Raw genomic sequence first — 20,479 nt, forward strand, 5'->3', positions numbered from 1 at the left:
GGATTCAGGGAACACACACACAGAAACACAGTTCTTAATTAGCAAAGCTAATATTTACAGAAACAATATTTCAAATGTAAAAGTTTATTCTTTTACAAATAATTTTCAAAGCAGAATATATTTAAATTTAACAGACAATTAAGGCTATTTCATGACAACTGCTGCACTATCACAGCTGTAACAAATAAGCGAGTGAAAAATGTTTGGACATATTTCTATAAAAACATTCTGTAAAAGATTTAACAAGCAGGTTATAAAAGCAATTTCTAGTTTTTTTCCCTTACTTGATTTTAAATATTCCATGGTCCTGATAAACTATTAAGTCAAACAAATTAATTCTTGAACTGAAATAATTATATCTTAAATGTATCAGTCACTCAAATGATATTCATTCATGTAATTTCAAACTCATAATTTCAGTTAATAAGTGCAGATTTTATATATATACAATTGCTATTTTTTCTCTCTTGCTGGATGGACAAAACTCAAATAATTGAAGATTTCTTAGAATTACATCATTTTAATGTTTTATAGCAGGAGTGTCAAACTGGCGGCCCGCGGGCCAGAGGCATCACACACAGGCCACGCCCATCCCGCTCCGCAAAGGCAAAAAACATCACGATACATCACGTGACGTGATCGAGTTTGAGACTCGTGCTTTATAGCTTCTTCCAGCTAAGTTCTGTAAAAAATGTTAAATTAAAAAAACCCCACTCAACTGAAAAACCACTGTAAACAGACACAATATTTGGGGCATGAGCAGAATTAAAATGTTGTACTCTTAAGAGTTTTTTTTCCCCATAGAGCTGGGAGACACTTGAAGCTTTCTGATCATATTTGTGGAGAAGGAACTGTTAGAAGACCTGTTGGCTTGATTTTGTTTATACCACCATCCAAAATGCAAATTCTTGGATATTTTATTTTCACCAGATGAGCTGCGAACTGAAGTAGAAATATTTTACATTAGAATGATGTATATATATTGCTTCAATACAGGCTGTCCTTGACTTACGACAATTGAGCCCAACATTTTTGTTGTTAAGTGAAACAGTTAAGTGAATTTTGCCCCATTTTATAACCTTTTTTTTGCCATAGCTGTTAAGTGAATCACTGCAGTTATGAAGTTAGTAACACAGTTGTTAAGTGAATCTGGATTCCCCATTGGCTTTGCTTGTTAGAGAAGATTGCAAAAGGTGATCACATGACCCCAGGACACTGCAACCATCATAAATACAAGTCAGTTGCCAAGTGTCTGAATTTTGATCATGTGACCGTGTGGATTCTGCAATGGTCATAAGTAAGAAAAATGGTCATACGTCACTTTTTTCAGTGCTGTTGTAACTTCAAACAGTCATTAAATGTATGATTGTAAGTTGAGGACTACTTATGTGTAGCTATGTAAGAAAGACTAGAGAGAAGGCTTACTAAAGCTTCTGCATTCTCCTATTATCAAAGAGAAATCTTTACTTACTATATCATTTTCAAGTAATTTTTATGTTTGTGTTTTACAGGAAGTACTACAGAAGCTTTACATACTTTTTCCAAGCTGAAGTGGTTCAGTTTTACTGGTAATCCTCCTCCACCATCCTACTATTGCCCCCTTTATCCATACATAGCACTTGTAGAGCAACAGTGTGTTGACTCACTTCTCACTTGAAAATTATCCTGAATGTTTAACGTTTGCATGCTTAGGTCTGGAGAACTGAATTTGAAGATCCATATTCATTTCTTTATTTGTCTGATTTCTATTTATTCTATTAGAATATACTAATGCTTTAGTATATTTATTTTAATATTTATGTATGGATTTCATTTATTTATATCCCACCTTTATTTTTTTAAATAACTCAAGACAGTGAACATACTGTACCAGTGAACATACTGTACTGTACATTCCTCCTCCTATTTTCCTCACAACAGTTCTGTGAGGTGTTGTACTGAAAGAGATTGATTGATCCAAAGTCATCCAGCTGCTTTCATGTCTAAGGTGGGACCTCTACACTCAGTTAAAAGCAGACCAACATATTTGTCTTCAGTGATGAATGTGTAAATGGAGAAACAACACAAATGTTTTCCAGAGCAATGGGAACTGTTGCTGACTTTAAGATTTCACTATGGGTCTTATAATTGCATTAAATATATGCCCACTTGGTAGACGTATGTTATAGCTATTATGGTTTTTTTAATATAATTTTCATTAAGTATGTTTAGAAAGTTAAAAGATAAATACCAAGCAGTACAAAAAGAAAGAAATTTTAAAAAAAGTATTGAAATCAATAGAAAGAAAAACAAGACAAAACAAAAATACTTAAGAGACTTCCAATATTCTTTAAAGCAGTTATAGACATACTTCCCTTTTCTAAATTACATAACATAGTTCTTTTTTTGCCATATTAACCCCTTACCTATTATAGTTTTCAAAAAAATAGTCTTAATTTTTGCCTGAAAATAGTAATTAGGAAAATTCTTCATTTGCTTAATAAATGGATGCCACAGAATGTTACCCAAATTCATTATAATGCTATAATAGGCTCGTGCAGGAATAGGTATCCTTTACATATCTATTTAATTAAAACATTACACAATAAATGCTTTATACTTCCTCTGTAATTCAACTATATGAACAATCTTTAGAATTTGGTCACATAATTCAGCTATGATGTCAGTTCATGTTAATTCATGTTCTATAATATTTGTAATGCATATAATAAACCAAATCCCTATGCGGAGCAGACAAAAGTAATACATGCCTATTTAAACTAACAACAAAAATATTTTGATCTCAACAAAACTAACAAAAATATTTTGATAATTAAAGAGGAAAAACAGTACAAAACCTACTGCAAATCGACGGTTTCTTGATTTGAAAACTAGGGATTAGTTTGCTTTAAACAATAAATGGATAATTTCGTTATGTTTCATAACAAATATTTTTGTGTTGAACAGATACAAGATAATATCTATTGGTACGTGATGAAAGCTAAAAGAAACATCCTTTCAAAGGTTTTCATGTAGGTCTTTGGAGACTGGAGATAGAATACACGATCTATATCTAGCTGTTACTTGTATAGGCAAGTAATATAGCTGATAACAGTCAGAGTTAATTGTTCTTAAAAGCTTTAGTGAAGAAAAAAGCCAAGGAATCTTGGCGTCCCTCTTCCTATTCAAGTGGGGCCAAATCAGTACAGGATAAACATAGCAGGACTTTGTGGCCAATAGCAAGGACAGCTTCAGAAGTTCACATTTATAGAGTAGGGGTACAATACTGACAGGACAAACTTAGAGCTCTTTTTTCTTGTTTATTTGGTGAGAAGGTCATTCCTGACGCCAAAACTATCAACGAAAGGTCTATTTGTGTACATTGGACATCAATACTACAGGTCTATTTCATAGAAAATTAAAATAATGATATAGATGTTAAATTATGCAGTTTAGCAAGTCAGATTAAGCAATAATTTGGTTTTGCAGAGGTAAGCAAGAAAGGCACCCAGTCATAACAAGGAACGAGGGATAAATCACAGTACATATTTAACTCAATAAATTTATTATTGCTATAGGCAATTCTGTTTGTTAATGGCTGAACCATATTCTAACCCAGTGTTTCTCAACCTTGACAATTTTAAGGCATGTGGACTTCAACTCCCAGAATTCCACAGCCAGCAATGCTGGCTGTGGAATTCTGGGAGTTGAAGTCCACATGCCTTAAAATTGTCAAGGTTGAGAAACACTGTTCTAACCTTTTGCTCTTTTTGCAAGTCATTCAGAGTTAGAATTTAGCTACAATCCCTTGTTTTGCATGTGTAATGCTGAAGTGAAACTGAATTTGGGACTGTTTTTCTTTCTCTTGGATGCTCATGAAAAAAAAGGAAAGGGAAGGCGCTTAGATCGACATTTCCCTGATTTTTCATATACCTCATGGTTTAGCACAGCATGACCAATCCAAGATCTATAGGCTCCATGAGGCCCTGAACAGCTAGTAAGCTGTCAAAAAATTGTCATTTTTTACTGGTACACTGGTACACATTAAAAATGAGGTTCTGTTGCCTGTTCTCAAAAGTGTACACATACATAACACACATATAAACATGCTGTATACATACATATGTATATACCTACACCCTAACATATAAATACATATAAATATTAATCACTGTCCATCCTGAATACATAGCAGAAAGAGGAAGCTTGAGAGTTCACAAGGTTAAACTTTTAACATAATGTCATTTTTAGTGATAGTTATTTTTATATATGTTATATGCAGCCCAAGACAATTCCTCTTCACTCAGTGAGGCCCAGGCAAGCCAAAAGGTTTGGTATGCTTGGTTTAGCATATCCCACATATCCCCTAAGTTCTATTTATCCAAAAGGCAACAGCAATTGCTGAGGTCTCATAAAAGCTAATGAATCTTGTGCTGTGTTGTTGTTCTTTTGCAATGCCTAGGTAATTGACAGAGCTTTGACAAATGACTTCTTTAGAACTCCTGAAGAGATGATGAGCTATGACTGCCATCATGCTGGGAGACATAGCAATGAAACTGATGAGAATCTGTGACAACTGGTCAAATACGGTATTTGCTAGCTGGGTGGTCTGGGGCAGGGAGAAGAAATACTTAAAGGGTTGATTTTAAAAAAGGCACATAACTGAACATTTTGACAAAAGAGGACAGATCTTACAAATACAAATATGAACTTGGATGAATGCACATGAAAGAAACAGTTGGTATGCATGCAGCTTTTCATATTTTCATATATAACTAGGCATGGGTAAAAAGTAGCACTAGTATATATTAACAGAAATACTATTCCATAAAGTAGTAGACTTAATAAATCAGATCTATGCTTGATCTAAAATACTACCCAAAAAAGGAAAAAGAGAGGAATTGAAATTTTTGTGCATATACAATGTTCCCTATTCCGATTTTGAGGGTTGGTTGTTGGGTAGGAAATCACTTGCATTTTTATGTCATCTAGTTTGCACATGGATGAAGGAATATATACTTGAACATGTAAAACTGTCATCAAAGGATACATTTTTCACATTAGGGTATTTTTGAATTGATATTTGCTATTATTGCTAATTTACAGTATTTTAATAGTCTTCATTCCGATGTATAATGATTTATAGAATACTGAGTTAAACAATTTAGAACCTAAAATCTGACATAAGGAAAACAGCAGCAGTAAACAGAGTAAATATGTCTTTATTTCAATTCTATATTGAAAGATAAATTAAAAAACCCAAAAGTTAAACGAAAACTAGGGCCAAAGGTGAATGTTCTCTAATTATTGTTGCTAAAATAGTCTGTGTATCTGACTGGCAGCCAAATTTTTGACAATTAAAGATCAACAGAACATGTGAATAATCAAAGAGACTAAAATCAGAATAGTGATAGGTCATTTTCCAGTACTGTTTGATTTCTTACATCCAAAGTCAGAACAAAATCCTTACAGTGATTCTTTAACAAAACAAAAAGTTAAAGGGTTATTTTTGGCACGTATTACCTCTGGCTGAAGGGGAAGAGAGAGAGAGAATCATTCCAAATATTTACATGGATTTCACTTTAAGATTCATATATATCTCCTTTAGAGGGGAGGACCTTAGTTTTCCATTGCAAAATTATAGTAATAAAATAGGAGAACTTTCCATTATAGGTGTGTTTCAGAGCAGAGGAATTTGAGTTTTGCATAAATAATAAGATTTCCTTGAACCCGTATTTAAATCATACCATCTTTGTAGACACCAAAAGATATAAAAATTATATATTTCTCTTCAAACCCTCCAGATAAGCTAAATTACAGGTAGAGAAGGGAGGGAGAATTTTACCACCAAGTGTTCTAACTTCTTCTTACAGTTAATTTTTTTAATGAGCCCCTCTAATCATGTAGCTTTGGGGAAGAAATGTTGAAATAATATATTGCTTGCTAGGTTTTTTTTTCTTGAGGAGGGAGAAAATGTAAGTATCTTATGGCAGCCTATGAGACTACAGGATGTAGTAAATGTATCTATTAACTCTGCATTCTGTGATACCAGCAGAATTCAAATGCTTTAATGAGTTGTAATTCATTAAATCCAGCACTTATTCCTTGTCTAGAGATTTATTTCCTAAGCCACCATGACATACAAGCCTACCATCCTAAGTTATGCTGAACAGAGAAAAATGAGTTGGTAGCTGCTGGGAAGGGAGGCAGGTATAGCTACTACTATAGCTTCCTAGTGCCAGAGATAGAATCAGAAAAAACATCAGGTGCCCTTTCTTACAATTCTGTGAAAAAGGAGGTGCCCCTTTTGACTTTTCTAAACTTCTGAATTATCTTTGGCACTGAATGTTAGTAGACTTTCAAATGGGTCCTCTGAGCATAAGGAAACAGCACCAAAATGTGGCTTTTGTTTCTCTTATTTCATAGACAAAGTAGTAGCTTATTTATTTTAACGTTGCAGAGTTTACTAGCTTTTGTAAGCCATATTGAGCAGTACTCAATGAAGATGAATTCAATACTTTATTTGGCCAAGAGTGATTAGACACACAAGGAATTTGTCTCCAGTGCAGAAGCTTCAGTGTACAGGCAAAGCAACAGAAAAATTCTCTATTATAATAATACCAATAAGAGGGTGGAGTAAAGAAGATAATAGAACCATATTATATGTGTAAAGTCACATAGACCAGGGGTCCGCAACCTTGGCAACTTTAAGACTTGTGGACTTCAACTCCTTCTTCTTTTGGCTGAGAGAGAGAGAGTGATTAGCCCAAAGTCACCCAGCTAGCTTTTGTGCCTAATGTGGGACTATAATTCACAGTTTCCTGATTTCTAGCCTGGAGCCTTAACCCCTACAACAAAGTCGCTCTTCCATCCAACAGGATTTATACTTTGACCCAAGTAGAAAATCTCAGCATTAGAACAAGGCAATAAGAACAACATAATAGATGGACACTCTAAGTCTAATTGGACTAGAGCTATAAACTATAGCTGTGTTGCATTGATAATGTAAATGCCATTCAATCTTTCTTAGCCCTGTCCTGTCTTTTTTTTTTTTAAAGTGGCCATCATTATGCTTACACAATAGTTTAGCTTTCCTACACCATACAGAAGATTGGAAAACTGGTTTCACTGCTTTTCCCCATCTAGAGGTGGGGGTGGAGATAATGCAAGTTTTAAGGCTGAACACAAGACAACTATACGACTTCCAAATGCTTCCACAAGTTTTCAACTTTTGTTTTTGCAAGTGAACTTAGGGGGGGAAAGAACCAACAAAGGAAGTATTAATAGAGTTGTCTATATGTTACATATTTATTTTTACATATTTTACATAGTCAACTTAGGATGCTTCCAAACTAGGCTTTCATTCTGCAATTATGCTGCCTCTGTCATGGATATTTTATAGAAGAGTCTCTTCTATTTTAACCCTTCTTATGTCTTCTAACCCTTCTGCCTAATTCCACTCTCCCTCCTGCTCCCTCCCCCAAAAGAAAGGGTCAGGAAAACACATTTTGAATAGAAGCAACTGTAGCCCTCTGTTAAGAAACATCCATAAAGCGATGGCAGAATGAGAAAGACACAACGTTAAAATAATACAACCCAATTAATAACTTCTGCAATTGCAACTCTCCTCTACTTAAAATCCAATTAATTTAAATTTAAAATTCTGAAGTATGAAATTAATCAAAGCAAATCAGGAAAGCTTGCAAGAACACTGCTATATAAATTTATGATACATTTCTCTTTCCTGAATATGCCAATATGTTTTTTCATATATAACTCAGCTCAAAATACTTATATAGGTGGTCTTACAACAGTTCATTTAGTGACTGTTCGAAATTACAATGGCACTGAAAAAAGTGACATGACTATTTTTCACACTGTTGCAGCATCCTCATGGTCATGTGATCAAAATTCAGACACTTGACAACTGACTCACATTTACGATGGTTGCAGTGTCCCAGGGTCATGTGATCACCTTTTACGACCTTCTGACAAGCAAAGTCAATGGAGAAGCTAGATTCATTTAACAACTGTGTTGCTAACTTAACAATTAAAGTGATTCACTTAACAACTGTGACAAGAAAGTTGTAAAATGGGGCAAAGCTCATTTAACAACTGTCTCATTTAGCAACAGAAATTTTGGGCTCAATTGTGGTCATAAGTCGAGGACTACCTGTACATAGTCATGTATCAAAAGCTAATTGTTTTACGGCTTTTAATTTTGTGTGGCAGTAGATGACTCTAGGAAAGAATAATTGAAGATTTAGAACAGGGTGATAAAAAGGATAGGAAAAGACTTGCATTTTTATACATCAATATAGTTTATGTATTGTCTTGGCCTTGAGGCTTTCTGGGATCATGCTTTCAAAGCAGGTTATTCTTTATCTTTTTATAGTAAATTCAAAATTAGATAAAATATTACAAATCAACAAGAATGCACTAAAGAAAGGGATAAATCCTGAATTGTTGATTTTACATTTACATTTTATAGAATATTAATACAGATAAGCATTTGAATTACTTCTTTATCTAAATGTTTCCACTCATCACAATATATTCAAAAGCCAAAGTTTTGGAACCAATAGTAAACCAAGTATTTTGATGAATCTTCTCCCAGCAGTATCATCAATATTTAAATCTGGAATCACTTGATTTGATATCTGGAATCACTTGATTTGGCAACATAACAATTCTACAACCCTGACCAATAACGATCTTTTGAACAATGAAGCAGAAAGCATTAAGAAAGTTTCTTAGATGTGGCTTGGAATTTAAAACAAGTGAAAGCAAACCAAAAGAGTACAACTCTACAAACATCAAGGTAATGAGTGAGATAAGTAGTAGGAACAAACTATGACAAAAATGCACTATTTGTTCACTCAAGATAAAAGGAACATTCCCTAAATTCTCAACTGGTAAGGAATGTACCCCTTCCACTCCATAATTTCAAGTAGAAATGGCAGGTATAAGAGTTCAGCTTACAAGCAGTTTAAAGTTCCTATTAATTTAGGTAGATGAAAAATATGATAAGAAATAAACCTACCATACAGTACAGTCAAATATATTATTTTAAATTTGAGATCTAATTTATGGATTTATCTCCTTTCTTTAAAAGTAGACACATTTTCAAAATAATCACTCCACTCTTGCAAAGCACAAAAATCTTATTGAAGATAGTAGTAAGTGAATTTTGTAACATTCATTACATCATATGCTATTTAGTTAGATAGAATGAAAAAGTCTATGAGTCTTAATAGGCTAAAAATATACTGCTCACAAAAATAAAGGGAACATTTTACCATGGAACTGAAGGGGTTTGCGTTCCCTTTATTTTTTTGAGCAGTATATATCATCACTATTATCAGAAGATAGGGTCATCAAATACTTTTATCTCCTTGTTATCGTTCAGTATTTCACTTACAATATACTTTTATGATGCTTGTATGACTGTAATTGCAATACATATTAAATAATAGAAAAAATGAAGCACCTGCTGTTTATATACTGTTTCTCATCTTAGCCTTCCAAGATTGATTTTAACTCATGTAAACAATGAGACAAATATAATTTTCAAAAATCTCCAAACCTTTTTAAATCTTTCACCAGATTTTTCCCAGTTTCTTATCTGAATAATAATGTTTTGTTAACTGCATTAACTAATTGATCTGGCCAACTGACAAGATTCATGACTTCATCTTGTCTATTTATGCTTCAACAGATAACCTATGTCTGAAACTTTACAAAGCTGTTCATCCACTTGGGGACTTTTATAATTATATAAAAATTAATGTTCCCAAACAACTAAGTTATGGATAACTGAAAATAAGAAAACACAACACATTTGTAGAAGAACTGTGGCTTCAAAAAATCTGTAATTGTACAAAATTTGAAATATTTCAATTTCTTGTAGCATGTTCTTTTCCACTCTTTGATGGATTTCACTTACTGGTAAAAAAAACAACAAAAATAATTGTTTTGGTTTTCCCATGCTCAGCTATGAGCCAATGTTGTTCTATTTTCTGATGCTAACTCTGGGTTATCTCCACAATAACTCCATGAGACTGGGTTGGTTCCAGAGTTGGATTAGCTGATTTGGCACACACTAATGAATGCTGCTATGTGTATTTACTGTGTAGTATTGTTATTTTGGGCCACTGAGTCAATAATTTTCCACTGAAAATACACCCTAAAGTTAATTTTCCAGTACTTGTGATGCTATGAAACAAATAATTTTCTTTAGTTATCAGCCAAGGAAACAGTTCTCACATGGAAAGGTCACCAAACATATTTAAAAATCAATCAGTTTCATAGAAGCAAAGAGATATATGCTGAGGCCAGGAATGTGTCATCCTGCCTTATTTCATTGTCAGAATTAAAAAAGAACACATACAGTTTGGGGGAGATGAAATCCCATCAATTGTAATTCTAAAAATATAATACACTAACAAGCATTCTAATGCTATAGTAAAATAATATAACCAAACTATTTAAAAATGGTTCCAGCTAATGAGTTAGAGAAAAATAACATAATTTTTACAGGGCAAAATAAATGAATGGTGATAAAAAGTTCACACTCCCCAATCACTAAGAGTTATAAAAACAGGGTAAAGGTAAAGTTCATTTGTTTAATCTTCACTATATCTGGAATGAGCTTGAGTTCAAGAACCTGTTGTTTTTAGAATCACAGAACAAAATTTCTAAATATTACTGTCACCAGATTAATGAAGCTAAAAGTTGGCTATCTCTTTTAAAAGAACACTTCTTACTGAAAATCTTATCAGCTCAAACCAGAGTCCCCTTATTAGCTGATTTAGCCTTATAACTTAGAAAATAACTAATGTCCTAAATCACTTTACATAGAGCAACTTAGTGTATATCCAGTCAATCAGTTCCTGAAACTGCACTACAGATATTGCTATGGATGGACAGTCTCAAAGGCAAAACTCTGTTGTGACACTGGGCAACTTACATTACTAGCTTTGTAATCTGTAGATAGGGGTCCCTAACCCCCAGTCTGTGGCCCAGTAACAGTCCATAGCCCATTGGGAACTGGGCTGCACAAGTAAAAGGTGAGTGCACAAACCTCCGTTTGTGCAAGCGGCGGGTGTGTGTGTGAAACCATACCATCTCCCCCACCACCACCAGTCTATGGAGCCGCAAAGGTTGGGGACTGCTGCTGTACATGGTAGTTCTGAATTGTTTTTGATAACACTCAAAATTCTAATTTTTCAGGAAATATGGAGCTGTTACAAGAACACCTAAGGGAAAAAGAAATACTGTAGTAACAGTTTTAGAGAATCCCAAAATATGTATAAATCTGCTGTTCCTTTAATGAAATGTGCACAAGTTCCTCGATATATACCGTATTTATTCGAGTATAACGCGCACACGTGTATAACGCGCACCCCTAATTTTCGATTAAAAATGAAGCGTCATATGCAGAACGTTTTCTCCTCATACCCTGAGTTGCCATCTAACAGGAAAGGGAAGTGCATCTCGCCAGTTTGGGCTGCCCCCTGTACGCGACGAGGGGACGTTTTTTTTTCTTCGCCCTCGCGTGAGCGTCACCCCACCCCAGCCCTCGTGCCCACCCCCCTCCCCTCGCTTCTCCGCGCTGCTGCCTCCCTCGCTGGAGCCCGCCATTCACCCGCCGGGGGCCCAGAAGCAGCCGAGCACCGCCGCAGCCTCCCAGCAGCAGAACGGCCCACCCNTATCTGGAATCACTTGATTTGGCAACATAACAATTCTACAACCCTGACCAATAACGATCTTTTGAACAATGAAGCAGAAAGCATTAAGAAAGTTTCTTAGATGTGGCTTGGAATTTAAAACAAGTGAAAGCAAACCAAAAGAGTACAACTCTACAAACATCAAGGTAATGAGTGAGATAAGTAGTAGGAACAAACTATGGCAAAAATGCACTATTTGTTCACTCAAGATAAAAGGAACATTCCCTAAATTCTCAACTGGTAAGGAATGTACCCCTTCCACTCCATAATTTCAAGTAGAAATGGCAGGTATAAGAGTTCAGCTTACAAACAGTTTAAAGTTCCTATTAATCTAGGTAGATGAAAAATATGATAAGAAATAAACCTACCATACAGTACAGTCAAATATATTATTTTAAATTTGAGATCTAATTTATGGATTTATCTTTCTTTAAAAATAGACACGTCTTCAAAATAATCACTCCACTCTTGCAAAGCACAAAAATCTTATTGAAGATAATAGTAAGTGAATTTTTTAACATTCATTACATCATATGCTATTTAGTTAGATAGAATGAAAAAGTCTATGAGTCTTAATAGGCTAAAATATATCATCATTATTATCAGAAGACAGGGTCATCAAATACTATATCTCCTTGTTATCATTCAGCATTTCACTTACAATATACATTTATGATGCTTGTATGACTGTAATTGCAATACATATTAAATGATAGAAAAAAATGAAGCACCTGCTATTTATATACTGTTTCTCATCTTAGCCTTCCATAATTGATTTTAACTTATGTAAACAATGAGACAAATATAATTTTCAAAAATCTCCAAATCTTTTTAAATCTTTCACCAGATTTTTCCCGAGTTTCTTATCTGAATAATAATGTTTTGTTAACTGCATTAACTAATTGATCTGGCCAACTGACAAGATTCATGACTTCATCTTGTCTATTTATGCTTCAACAGATAACCTATGTCTGAAACTTTACAAAGCTGTTCATCCCCTTGGGGACTTTTATAATTATATAAAAATTAATGTTCCCAAACAACTAAGTTATGGATAACTGAAAATAAGAAAACACAACACATTTGTAGAAGATCTGTGGCTTCAAAAAATCTGTAATTGTACAAAATTTGAAATATTTCAATTTCTTGTAGCATGTTCTTTTCCACTCTTTGGTGGATTTCACTTACTAGTAAAAAAACAACAAAAATAATTGTTTTGGTTTTCCCATGCTCAGCTATGAGACAATGTTGTTCTATTTTCTGATGCTAACTCTGGGTTATCTCCACAATAACTCCATGAGACTGGGTTGGTTCCAGAGTTGGATTAGCTGATTTGGCACACACTAATGAATGCTGCTATGTGTATCTACTGTGTATTATTGTTATTTTGGGCCACTGAGTCAATAATTTTCCACTGAAAATGCACCCTAAAGTTAATTTCCCAGTACTTGTGATGCTATGAAACAAATAATTTCTTTCGTTATCAGTAAGGAAACAGTTCCCACATGGAAAGGTCACCAAACATATTTAAAAATCAATCAGTTTCATAGAGGCAAAGAGATATATGCTGAGGCCAGGAATGTGTCATCCAGCCTTATTTCATTGTCAGAATTAAAAAAGAACACATACAGTTTGGGGGAGATGAAATCCCATCAATTCTAAAAATATAATACACTAACAAGCATTCTAATGCTATAGTAAAATAATATAACCAAACTATTTAAAAATGGTTCCAGCTAATGACTTAGAAACTTAGAGAAAAATAACATAATTTTTACAGGGCAAAATAAATGAATGGTGATAAAAAGTTCACAATCCCTAAACATTAAGAGTTATAAAAACAGGGTAAAGGTAAAGTTCATTTGTTTAATCTTCACTATATCTGGAATGAGCTTGAGTTCAAGAACCTGTTGTTTTTAGAATCACAGAACAAAATTTCTAAATATTACTGTCACCAGATTAATGAAGCTAAAAATTGGCTATCTCTTTTAAAAGAACACTTCTTACTGAAAATCTTATCAGCTCAAACCAGAGTCCCCTTATTAGCTGATTTAGCCTTATAACTTAGAAAATAACTAATGTCCTAAATCACTTCACATAGAGCAACTAACTTAGTGTATATCCAGTCAATCAGTTCCTGAAACTGCACTACAGATATTGCTATGGATGGACAGTCTCAAAGGCAAAACTCTGTTGTGACACTGGGCAACTTACATTACTAGCTTTGTAATCTGTAGATAGGGGTCCCCAACCCCCAGTCTGTGACCCAGTAACAGTCCATAGCCCATTGGGAACTGGGCTGCACAAGTAAAAGGTGAGTGCACAAACCTCCATTTGTGCAAGCGGCGGGTGCGTGTGTGAAACCATACCATTTCCCCCCCCCCCCCAGTCCATGGAGCCACAAAGGTTGGGGACTGCTGCTGTACATGGTAGTTCTGAATTGTTTTTGATAACACTCAAAATTCTAATAGTTCAGGAAATATGGAGCTGTTATAAGAACACCTAAGGAAAAAAGAAATACTGTAGTAACAGTTTTAGAGAATCCCAAAATATGTATAAATCTGCTGTTCCTCTAATGAAATGTGCACAAGTTCCTCGATATATACATTAACTGAAAACAAGCAGCATTTCAATGCAAACTACCAAACAATGTAGGCCTCGGGCACACTGCTGGGAAGTATTGCTGCTGAGTCAATAGAATATGCACATTTATTATATTTTCTTGGATCCACAACTTTATATTCTGTTTTTTATGGGCTATGTCTTGTTTTGTCTTTATGCTCTGATTGTGAGTGTGGATGTTTTATTTCTTGTTTTATATGCAGTTCATATGAAAATTGCCAAGTTGTTTAATTGCCTTGGGGCACATATTTGCTGAATAAATAAATCAATAAAAGAATTAAAGAATTTTAGTAAGGCAATTCCTTAACAACTCTCCTATGTTTAAAAAAATATTTTTAATTTTTCTGTTACTACACAAATACTTCATTGTATTTTTACTGTATTTTACTATACTTATTATATATATTTACAATATAAATATCTGAGACTTTTTTTAAAATAAAGTTTATACTGTAGCTGAAAAAGCTAGGGAAAGTGAATGTTTCTTTTAGCATGATTTACTGTTATATATGGTATCAAGAAATCTCCCTCTGTTCTGTACTTGAATCATTCTGAATATGTCCCTCCATCCCTTTAATTTATTCTTCCCTGCCAAACACTAATTGCTCCATTCATTTTAATAGCTGTAACCACAAAAGCATAGCCTTTAAATTCTAAAATATTCTGGTCCGCCAAGTTTCGGTGCATCTTGATCCAGAGATCCACAAGTTTCCTCTGGAATCAGACATCCAGGGAATCCTATTTTGGAAGATATAATTTGAAATAAGGCAAATGTGTCCCAGGATAATATTGCAGGATCCAATCTGGCTCGGTCACTGGGACCAGATGTTTAATCTTCTGAGCTTTAGGACTCGTGCTGGATTCCATCCTCAGGGAACTTCTTTCTCACCAGAGAGAGAAGATGTGATTGGTAGGCATTAGCAACCTGTTGAAACAACTAAAAATGACAATTCTTATACCCTGCCATTCCCTATGATTTCCTTACAATATTATCATTTCGGGCAAGCAGCAACTATAATGGAATAAAATACTGTCTTTTTATTGTAACATGGGTTGGTCTCTTTAACCTGTCCTTGTTATGAAACATTGCATATATTTTAGAGTGTAAGACATCCTGGAATGGAATAGTTAAGTTGCCTGTTAATCAAATTCAGATATAATTCTCATGAGAACTGAACAAACTATTAATTTACCTATTAATAAATAAATTATTAATTTTCCACAACTTATTGTAGATGATGAAAGTTATAGTCCAAATAACCAGGCTGAAAGGATGACCTAGACATTTTACAAAAGCATTTGAAATCTCAATGTTTATGTAGGTATTACTTGAATTTTTAAGGTGTGCACATACGGTAGTTAATGGTGGATTTGGGGTACACATTTTTACATCTGTAAGTTGTCTGTAAAATTGCAGTCCAGGTATTGTATTATTTGCCAATCATTGTTCTGAACAATATACGTACTTTCTCCCCCCTCCAGCTTACCTGTGCTGCATTTTTTGGCACATGTCCTACAATCACCACAACTCTCCCTTTAAAGCTCTGAAGTGTGGAAGTAGCAGGGCACTGGATAAATTCTCCTTCAGCAGTGAATGCTGATCCAAATGGGATATTGATACTTCCTGGTATATGTCCACGGTTAAAACTAGATAAAAAAACTTTTAGTTAAGGAAGCTGAGAAGGAGGAGGAGCAACAAAAGCAAAACTAGAAACCTTACAAATGCTGCCATCATTTTATTTATTTATTCAATTTCTATAATTGCCCATTTCAGCAAGCAACTTTGGGTGGCTCACAATTCAAAAGCATAAATTACAGTTAAAATCTTAAAACATTTTAAAACAATAAAAAGCACTAAAAAACATAGCCAGCATCGGACTGCAATGTTCTCCTGAAAACTAATGAAAACTCTGAAAAAATCCCCATCCCATTCTGATTCTCTCCTTAAAAGCAGCATTTACATGTAGAATGGTCCATCAGGACAAAAGATGGGAAACTAAATAGTAAGCTATTCAGTGCCGGAATTATTCTGCAGCTATTGGTTATGGTTTTCGTAGAACACCAGATAAGGGAAGCCCCAACAAGACAAGTTCACCCAAAGTTTGCTTCAACTAGAACTATTTTTCTATAAATGATAACTAGAACAAAGGAGATTGTTACTCTAAAATAGGAGTAAGGAACTCGGCTATAAACCTGGTGCTTGAGACTTCTTGTAGGACTATGTAACTTAGATATCCACCTCTCAAACTGACTCAAAGGCATTCAACCTCACCATATCTAGGAATATGTGATTGTCCAAAGTTTCTCTTTCCTCCTAATGACTCTGCAGAAACTCACTGATTTTTGCTGTCTTCAGCAGATTTGGTCTGCTCTATCTTGCATAGTTTTTTCTGCTTTTCAATTTGTAAGAATTCTGAAGCAGTTCTCTTTCTTTAAATTACGTAGCTTCCCTATAACCAAGTAAAATTATTACAGAGTTCAGGGTGACTTTTCAGAGCATAGGGAGATAAAATGAGATCCTTAGCAACTGAGACAATGTTGAAGCCCAGATGAGGACTCTGGTCCATAACTTTCCAACTTCTGTGTTAGTATCTTTAAGATGTAATCCCAGAAATACTGATTGACAATAAATTCTATGGGTAATAATGGAGGTTCCTTTTCAATATCCATGCATAATATTCACTATTAATACTGTTAGGCCCTTTTTCATTCTTATACTAAGTACAACATGCTCTCTTCTGTATTTGTGCAAGGAATATGTTTTTAATATGTATTACTAAATCTGATGTGTTTTTAAGATTTTGTTTTAAAAAAATAGCTACAGTTCAGCTTGATACTAATAGTTATTAATACAGGTTTTAATATTTTAATGAAGTTTGATTAATTGCATATCATTTTGCAGTACTATTCCTATCTGACTATAAAATATTATAAACAAGAGTAAATTGATAATGTTTGATGGAGCTAAACAAGTTCCAATTTCATCTACTGATGAAATGGTTGGTTTGCCGGCTAAAAATCAAGGTAATAACTTTCTATTTAAGTTATTGCAACACTATGATAATTTTTAAAATCCCTTAGGAAGGCTTACAGCTAATCTAGGATTAATACTAGTTTGAATACCTCTTAACACAACTTGTATAAGCAGTTCCATTTGGGTGACTGTCAAGATTATACCATGAGAAGCATAACAGCAACATTTGCTTGCGATCAACAAAAAGCTGACCCATCCCACTAATTAAAAGAATTCATTAATTTCACCTAGCTGGAGGGAATAATTACCTTTTACTTTGGACCACCACAACAAAATATATAAATACATCTACATCTTTATCATTAGTAGTATAATAGTGATTAAAAACAGGATAGCCCTTTCTGACAACTGTATAAATACATCCTCAAAAAAAGAAAAACATTTGTGTTGGGTTTCTGCAATTGTTTTAGCATGTCACTGTGCCTGTGTTTGAAGTATTCATTCTAATCTTAAATGGAATCTTAACCATTCCAGTAGTGAGCTGACTATAAGTAGCAAATATGTATGTAACAGAACTAAAGGACTGTAAAGAATTTCGTGGAGATCCTCAACCAAAACAATGCAACACAATTGGCATTTTTGTAACATAATTAAACTTAATTTTTTTTTAAAAAACCGCTGAATATTGCAAAAGCATACATCACTTAAATGTTACGTTGTTATTTCACTTAAATGCTACCCTATATGGTACCATCTTTTAACACAAAGATTTCCCTTATCTTAGAGAAAAAAATAATTCACTACAGCTTGTACCTGTAATATAAATCAAATTATTTTTAGCCTGGATTCTATAGGAATTTATACGGGAACCACCACTAAGATAAGAAGAAATAGAAGCTCCAAGTTGCTAGATTTGGCCTACTTTTCCATTCAATTTGTTATTAATTATACTATATTCAAACATGCTGAATCAAACTTTTTAGGCATGAATATTGGGTGTATCAAAGTACAAGATGATGCTACCTCAAGAATAATGGCCAAATTATTTGACTGTACAGTTTGGGTATAGGCACACCATATCTGGGTTCCAAGTCTCTATGTGAACATTAGATGTAATAGTATGTGGGAAAGATGTTGGGAGATGTGAGGAAGAGCTGTAGACTAGGCAACAATCAGATAAGAGCAGCTGAACCTGCAGAAGAATGGGAAGTGGCAAACATCTCAGGGACCGTAGGGACTGTAAAGGCAACAGGGAAGGAGATATACTTTCAGACTTGCAAGAAGATACTGTTAATGAAAGCTTACAACAAAGATAGAACTAATACTCCTAGTTCTGCATCTTGTCTGGAATACCTCAAAGGGCTGAGACTAGATGAAAGAATAGACAAATATAGGACAATCAGACTTCCATCTAGTGGTTGACTAGATATGTGCAGTCTACATGTGTTATCCTACAAAAACAAGTTTATGAGCTTTGGAAATTGAATCTCTTTCTTCCTTTCCATGCAATTGCATAAAATTTCATAATGCTTCATCAGGCTAAATACTATTTAAATTGGCTAGAGTATGTATGGATTGACCTTTAGCCTTCTGTTATAGGCAAGCTTTTCATTTCAACTGAATTAAGAGGCTCCCAGATAAAGCTTTTATTGTGAAATGACCTGCTTTTTCTCAATGGAGTTTTATTTTAATTTCAACTGAATTAAGTGGCTTCCAGATGAAACTTTTATTGTGAAATGACCTAATTGTCTCACTAGAATTTTATTCCAAAATGTTTTCATATTGCTTCTTTCACCTCCCCCCCCTCATTTATATATATAAAAAATTTGAGATAGGAAAAGAAACAACTACACAATACTCTTATACTGGTAAAATTAAATTAGTCCTAAATCTGGAAACATTTTTAATTCTTTTTAGACCGTATTACATATGCAAAATTATAACTAGCATTCTGGGCCTAAGAATCTGTAAGACAGGCCTCTTTTTGAGAATAAAAAGCCTTTTGCCTTAAGAGCACAAAAGTATTTTTTCCCCCACTACTGAAAGCAGCACTTGGCTTTCAAATGAACTCCAGGGAGTACATTCCAAAAAGTGGGGAAGAGTTGAGAAAATTAATTAACATTTAATTTGGGTTAACTGAACACTGCTGGTTTGATTATTCGTCATATCTAATTAAGCATTATTTATCAGAAAATGGGGAAGTCTGAGGGTTCCCAAGGATTGCAAGTTGTAGATTCTTGTTTTAAGTAAAACCAAGATTCACAGTTAATGAGAAAAAAACAAAGTGATCTCTGTGAACTGAGAAATGCCTTCTGTGCTTGGGATATAGTTCTCCACTGACTATGGAACTAAACTCCTCTTAAGTTATTGCTTCTTTTTGTAGTACTTCCTATTTTGGATATATTTCACTGATCTATTAAAAGCCAACCTCTGGGTTTAACAGCAAATCTTACAGATGAAATGTTATTAACTTTACACACCCACTGCCTTGGCAAGAAAAGCTGCCTGTTAATTTCAACAAAGAGTTATTAGTAGCAGAACTGCTCAAGTTTCTGTGAGATTTTCTTAACATGTCGTGCAGGCAAAATTAAAAGCTTTCCTTATAAATGAATCTGGCTTAAAAAGATTAAACTACTGCAGGAGAAAAGCTGCAGAAAACTAAATAATGAAGCGCCAACAGATTAACACGGTGAAGCTTGGCCTTGCAAACTTCAACAAGCACATGAAATTAATAAATATCTATAAAGAATAGTTATACTTGATCACTGTTGTTTTAGTTAGATAGTACAACATACTGAGGGTTGGGGTTTTTTGGCTTGTTTTCAAGCCATAGCAATTCTGTTTTCTAATAAAGGTGTGACTAAGAAAAGGGTGTTTAAATTTAAAAGTAATTCAGTTCTAAATGTTTCTAAGTCTCTAGCACTAAAAATAAAAAATATCAGTTCTACCGTAATTAATGATACCTGCAATAGGAAGAGACATAGGATTTCTCATTGGGTCTTACTGAAAAGCAGACTTGTAGGCACTGAGAAGATACGTTGAGTAATGGAAACTATGTTGGATGAAGGAAAACTAAGTAACTGGGTGTGTGTGTGTCCTGATAGAAAGATAACAGAAAATCCAGAATCTAGGAGGAAAATGATGGGAAAAAAATATAGGAGGAAAATGATGGGGA

At 34.2% G+C, this 20,479-nt stretch overlaps 1 protein-coding gene across 1 annotated transcript in view; it reads right to left on the reverse strand.

Moving 5' to 3' along the window:
- Positions 1–270: 270 nt before the first annotated feature.
- TBCK (TBC1 domain containing kinase) overlaps positions 271–20,479 on the reverse strand; it is an 89,954-nt gene continuing 69,745 nt past the window's right edge. Inside the window, exons 25-26 of the mRNA XM_015832443.2 lie at positions 15,818–15,977; positions 271–942 (exon numbers count right to left, since the gene is read on the reverse strand). Of these exons, the coding sequence (XP_015687929.1) occupies positions 832–942; positions 15,818–15,977 (271 nt within the window). The 3' untranslated portion in view covers positions 271–831. The remainder of the gene's footprint in view (positions 943–15,817; positions 15,978–20,479) is intronic.

Source organism: Protobothrops mucrosquamatus, unplaced genomic scaffold (assembly GCF_001527695.2).
Source record: "Protobothrops mucrosquamatus isolate PMUCROS unplaced genomic scaffold, P.Mucros_1.0 scaffold_4, whole genome shotgun sequence".
NCBI lineage: Eukaryota > Metazoa > Chordata > Lepidosauria > Squamata > Viperidae > Protobothrops > Protobothrops mucrosquamatus.